Below are 6036 nucleotides of genomic sequence, written 5' to 3'. Positions count from 1 at the left end.
GAGACCCTCTTGTGGTAAGGTAGGTTTGGTGAGGGAAATCTGGGAACTAAGGGGATCAAAATACAACTTTAAGGCTCGTGGTTACAGAGGGATTGGAAGCTTTTGTAGCTGCAAGTCACTTTAGGTATGTGCTCAAGAGATCTACTTTTTTCTCTTGTAAAAAGTCAGCAGTTGAAGAGAGCATAGGAACACATGGGCAGTCTTACTGAGAGAGTCAGTGGCATTGGACAATCAGAAAGAGAGCAGACAAAATGTTCACTGCTCTCATTATAATGAGTCTCTTTATGGATGGTATTAGTTCAGAAGCCAGATCAGGCTGGGAAAGTAACTTTTATTTTTTCATGCTGTTATCTTAGTTCACTAGCTACAAATGAAGAAACAAGGGATGGGAAAAACAATTCCAGGGACCCTGCCAGACAGCAGCAGGAGGGAGCACTAGAACTGGCAGACAATAAGGCGATTCTGGTTGCACTTTTTGTTATTCCAAGTACCATCAGTGTACATCTCCACGCACTCCTCTTCCCCTTTGCCAGAAGGCTCGTTTGGATGCCAGTTGGTATAGCTCAGTTCAGCACCATCCAGGAACTGGAATTTGCCTGGAATTAGAGATTCCTTTATCCCTAGGTAGGCGTACTTATTGAACTGTTTCACAAAGTACAGAATGGCATCATTCTCGCCTGCATTCCTTGGAGTGGCAATAGAACCCCCAGCCTCTCCACATTTTTTCACTGTAGCGTGGAAATCGGCTGTTTTCCCATTGGTAGCAAATATTTTTCCTTCAGATGCTGTTATTATTCCTTCCAAGTGGAGGACTGCAGGAACAGGTGGAAGCTGTTAATCTTTTGTGCATTGCTTTGTAGTTATTTTGCTGCTAATTGTAATTCCCACTGCCTATTTTCCTCCATAACTTTAAGTTAAACCCAGAAATAATTAAAGGAGAGGAAAGCTTAAAATCAAAGATTAAAAATAGAGAAAAAAGACAACCCCTAAAAGCTGTATCTTTACATTTAGATAAAGTACGCTATTATTCCCTCTGAGTCTAGCTCTACTGCACAAGCCGTCTGTGATGGCTTGCAGAATATAGAGATAGTTGTCAGCCCTTGAGTGAGTAGGATCTTAGATATGATCTGGTTGTGGATGTTTTGGTATTTTTTTTAGTATTCAGTTTCTATTAGGGACATGACAGATGGCCATGGAGCACTTTTGCATAGGCAGAGATTTTAGTCCAAGTTGGATTTGTTTGCAGCCATACTTCAGGGCTGTTAGCTAGGCATCTCCCCCTAGTTACAGAAAACTAATGCCCCCTGCCCCCCTGTCAGTTATCACTATCTGCCACCAAACAAAGCATAAATGTAATGAAAACTCTGAAAATTCTGCTTTTTCCTGAGAAGCCATTTTGTTGCTCATCTTCTTTATGCCCCCTAATCAAGCTACAGCAGAAAATAAAGGTAGATAAATTACCTCTTTCAAGTTTGGAAATCCGATCTTCTAATTGAAGGATAACATCTCCCATTTCTTTGCCAGGAAGTGATTTGAAGCCTAAAAGCAAAATCAGATTATGCACTTTGGTTCGCAGTTTAAATCTTGGCTTTTAAGATAAAGCAGAGGTAATTGTGTGAAATTAAGATCAATCCTTGCAACTTGACCTGTTAGTTCATTGTTGCTTTTTAAATAAGGGATTATTTCATACATAATATTTTTGAGTATAAGGAACAAATTCATGGCAACTACTTGCAGAGATGCTTATGGAAAACGTGATTTAACGGGCTGGGTTAGTCTTTAATCTACAAATGTTTGAGACGGTCCAGACAAAAGACTGGCAATTGCACAGTGGGTTTGTTTGATTTTTTTTAATGGTATTTTGGGACTGTTGACAGAATTCTTCAGGCTCTTCAAGCACTTATTCACAGTTCCAACCTAACACCTGGCAACAAGTTTTTTGTGCCCTGTTACGGAAAATGATAACCTTTTCTTGATGTGAACTGAGCCACTGAGTCATTAAGTAGGAGAGTTTTAAACATCTTGCTTCATACAGGAAATTAATAAAGATCTGATTATTTTTCATCAAGTAGAACCCACATCAATTCACATAACATAGCACTGGGTTTATGAAGCATAAAGATGGAACACAACAGTGTATGTAAATACAAAAGGAGCTGGTAACTACAGGTACCTGATATAAAGCCTTCAGCTATCCCATTTTCAGGTAAGATCCTGAAACCGGGCACTGGAAACTTGTGTGCTGGGTTACCTCGAGCACAGTAGGGGAGCAGGAAAAGAGCCACTGCTAAGATTCTGTGGAACATCTGTGGTGACAGCATTATTCAAAGCCAAATATAAAAAAGTCTTGGTTTACTCTCCTGTGTAGAGTCCTGTTTAAAAAAAAAAAAGTGTTTCAGAACTTTGTCTGGATTTGAAATTTCTACTAAGATACCCTCAGTGAAATGAATGTGATTGATAGTTGTAAAGCTATGTTACTTAAGAGGTATAGAACGACAACAACAAAAAAACCTTGTCCCTCAAAACCCATTTTTATACAGCAGATACTATCATATGCCATTTTTCCCATGGAACAAGCTATAGTTCCAGTGTTAATCTTACAGAAGAGCAACAGACATATGCTTTGGTAAGAAAGAAACAGGTTAAGGCAAACTGGGACACTCTCTATCAATTTAAGAGGGAAACAATTATTAATATTCACCTGTTAAAGTATCTTCACTGCAGGATATATCCTCTGTCACAGTATGCTAAAGTTTAAATAAAAATGTTGAGATGCAGATATCTAAACCAGAGAGGTTCGTGAACAGCTTGAGAGAATTAAACACATTTTAAAGAGAAACCTTTTTAAGGATGTTTAACTTACCTGACAGCTCCTATAAGAAATAGGAAAGGCACATTAAATAGTCTAATTTATAGGGTGTGTAACTTGAGATTCATCTTATCTATGGCAAATACGAAGAGTGTGTAATATGATATGAATTTGCACATGAATAGAAATTTCATGACCTTTAATTTGAATGATAGGGGTTTTTCTTCAAGAGGTGAACACTTGAAATGTGAGTACAAAATTTGAGGGTACTTTGACTTGTAGAAACACTTCCGCATGTTAGAAAAAATGGAGTACAACAAGCAATTTCTCAATACTTATTTGAAATACTTGATATTTCCACAGAATTGCTGTGTAAATGTTAAATTGCAAATGTCAGTTAAGATAAGCCGAAATAAGGAGTTTACCTGAAGCATAATATTCATCAGGAACACCCCTACAATGTTGTCACTTTCAATATCACGATAAGTCCTCTGTCTGTAATTACTGAAGACTTGTAACTAAATAGAATCAAACAGTAGCAACAAAGCCAGAAGACAATAGTACATCACTGACTTAAATAACCTACAGATTACTCTAGGGGAAGTTTATATATTACAAATAACAATTCTACAGTACAATGTAAGTCATGGTTTTATCCAACAGCAAAATCACCTTTGAGTGAGGAAAAAGCTGCTCTGTATCATTCCTGTAATTACAGAAGCCTTAAGGCATGGAGTCTCACTGAAATGGAAAATGTTGCTATGCATTTCTAAGTTAGTCTCAGCTAAGAGTTGTTTCCATCTAACTGGGACTTGTAGGAATGGAGTTTCAGGCTGTGTTCCAGTTCAAATAAGTAGGTGGGATCACAGCATCCTTGTGTCAGGACAGCATCCTGATGTTGCATGAAGGCTAACAGCTAAGTCGGCTGAGGAATGGGTGCTTTGAGGTTAGACAAGGAACGCGAGCAATATCCATACTGGCCTAAGATGCTACTGCATTGAAGCAAGCCTAGATCACCTCTGTAGGTATCCTGTACTCTGCACCCTCACAGGGTGTTACCTCAGCAGCTAGGGTGGGGTCCTTTGCCATTGGTGTCATACCCACAGAGGCCTGATTAATTCCCTGCATTGTTTATCGAGTGCCCTGGAAAAGGCACCAGTCCTGTGAAAAATAAATAAGCAATACCAGTTGTATGTGGGCCAATTTAAATTTGCATAAGTAACCTTCGCTTAAATTTTCATGCTAAAATTTGAAGTTCCTAACTTTTGAGTGTTTGACTTGGTCCTCTTAACGTTTTTTGGCTGAGGTTTTCTAATTGTTTCATGAAACAGACTGTGAGGCAGTTACGTGGGGTCCAGATAAGCCCTAGCAAAAGACACTGGCAGAACCTGGGTGTTTGCATCTATGGTGGGAATGACTTCAGCACTTCAGCTGCATCTGGCAGAAACTGTGGATTAGGCAGGTGTGAGAAGGGCTTGGCCTCTGTTAGTGAGTTTCATGTGCTGACTGATGGCCTGGGAAACCGAAGTTGCTTTGTACGCTTCCTTCCAAGAAGAACTGATGTGGATTTGATAAATTGTAAACTTTTCTCCTCTCAATTTTCATCAGCATATTGATAAGATGGAACAAGCTAAAATACTTTAAAATATTTGCATTTCTACTGCACTTGTTAATGCTTAATAGAATAATGTAATATTCTTTATAATTATTTTAACTTGTAAACTATTATTTATAAGCTTTTTTATTTTTAATCACAAACTCAACCAGGTTCAAGGATATGGGCCTCACTGAGTACAAATAATTTTTGAATATTGAGAACTTTTCGTCAGTGTTTCTGCATCTATTGTTGAGAGGCTTTATAATTCCAGTGCTAGCGAAGCAAATTAAGGAGAATGACAGCTTAGTGTTATAAAATGTAGGTAGGTAAATAAAACATGCTGAGGACGGAAGTCTGTCAACACATCTTCCTTAGCTGCTTCAAGAAATACAGACACTGAAAACTAATTTTAGGTTATGAAAGTGGGTACATGTTCCTTCCATGAGCCTGTTTGTTAGCATTTCTTCTATATATTTAACCTCCTGAAAGGTGTGCATATATATATATATATATATATATATATATTTCCTTCATGGTGCTAGTCATACCATAGATAACTTTAAATTCTCTCCTTATTCTCTCAGCTTGTATTTAAATGATTCCAACCCTGTTTATATATATATTTCCTGTTTACCCTGCTTTTGTGCTGTTCTGCTGCTGTTCCCATCCTATCTCACCACAACCTGGTCCTGTACTTTCTGCATGTCCTTTTCTATGTGTCCTTGTCAGACTGCCCCCTTATGCCTGGGAGTAACAGGAAGAGTGCAGCACATGTGGGATGTAGCATCTCCCCTCCCAGTGCTGGTGTCTGGCAGTGCTTCTCAGAGGAGAACTGAGGCTATTCTTGCTGAGCTTTAAAACCATGGAGCAAAGAATTCAGCAACATATGAATGCCTGAGAGGACAACCTTCAGCCTGGCATCTCGTTGAAGTTACAAGCAGCATTTTAGAGCAGAAAGTCTTAATTTTACCCGTAGACAGCATGATCAGTGTTTGTAAATGCAACCACCATCTTGCTCTGCTGACCCAAGTCACATGTGGAGGATCCAAGTGGAGGTCACTTGGTGTCTCCATTTTGTCACTTTGTGCAGCTCAGCTGAGAAACAGAGGAAGAAGTAGTTCTGTGTTTATAACAGGTAGAAAGCAAAACAATATCTCTTCAATGGTTCTTACTAGCAAAATAGCTCTCTAATGAGAGCGAGAAGACGACCTCAAGTTTATGAACTAGTTGAAACTATTTTTTTCATATATTCTGCAGTTGTCCACCATTATCTGCACAAGAATGTTCAGTTGTTCGCTACTGTCCTTATGACCATAACTGCAAACCCTGAAACTTCAAGGATTAAGGTGCTCTTGGCTCCTGGGCCTCAAGGGAAGACATGGGTGAAGGTTTCATTCCAGGCTTCACCTGGCTTATCACCCTTGAGCCAAATGCCACCAAACCCTAGTTTCCTAACAAGTACTTCAACTCAAATCCAAGTTCCCTTATTTTTGAAAGGTGCTACTCTAATTTCCAAACATCCTGTATTGATCATGCTTTAAACCCAGGTCTGTTTGTGCAACTGTAAGTTAATGCAATTTTAAATAGTAGACTTCAACTTCAGATAATGAAATTTACTTGCAATCTGACT

At 38.8% G+C, this 6036-nt stretch overlaps 1 protein-coding gene across 1 annotated transcript; it reads right to left on the bottom strand.

Annotated features, from left to right (window-relative positions):
- Positions 1-314: 314 nt before the first annotated feature.
- On the bottom strand, positions 315-2368 carry LOC121072850 (pulmonary surfactant-associated protein A-like). The gene is made up of 3 exons (XM_040563005.1): positions 2174-2368; positions 1462-1539; positions 315-812 (listed from the first exon to the last, which is right to left on the bottom strand). The coding sequence occupies exons 1-3, from the start codon at positions 2319-2321 to the stop codon at positions 436-438; spliced, it is 603 nt and encodes a 200-aa protein (XP_040418939.1). The 5' UTR covers positions 2322-2368; the 3' UTR covers positions 315-435.
- Between the last annotated feature and the right edge of the window lie 3668 nt (positions 2369-6036).

The sequence above is a fragment of the Cygnus olor genome, chromosome 7 (assembly GCF_009769625.2).
Source record: "Cygnus olor isolate bCygOlo1 chromosome 7, bCygOlo1.pri.v2, whole genome shotgun sequence".
Taxonomy (NCBI): domain Eukaryota; kingdom Metazoa; phylum Chordata; class Aves; order Anseriformes; family Anatidae; genus Cygnus; species Cygnus olor.
The sequence above is the reverse complement of the archived record's forward strand: the minus strand, read 5'-3'. Positions and strand labels throughout refer to the sequence as shown.

Excerpts from the sequence above, each read along its gene's own strand:
- LOC121072850 (XM_040563005.1), bottom strand. The coding sequence starts at position 2,321 with ATGCTGTCACCACAGATGTTCCACAGAATCTTAGCAGTGGCTCTTTTC. Across the intron at positions 1,540-2,173 it reads AGCTGAAGGCTTTATATCAG|GCTTCAAATCACTTCCTGGC; the intron begins GTACCTGTAGTT and ends TTTTGCTTTTAG. Across the intron at positions 813-1,461 it reads GATTTCCAAACTTGAAAGAG|TCCTCCACTTGGAAGGAATA; the intron begins GTAATTTATCTA and ends CTGTTCCTGCAG.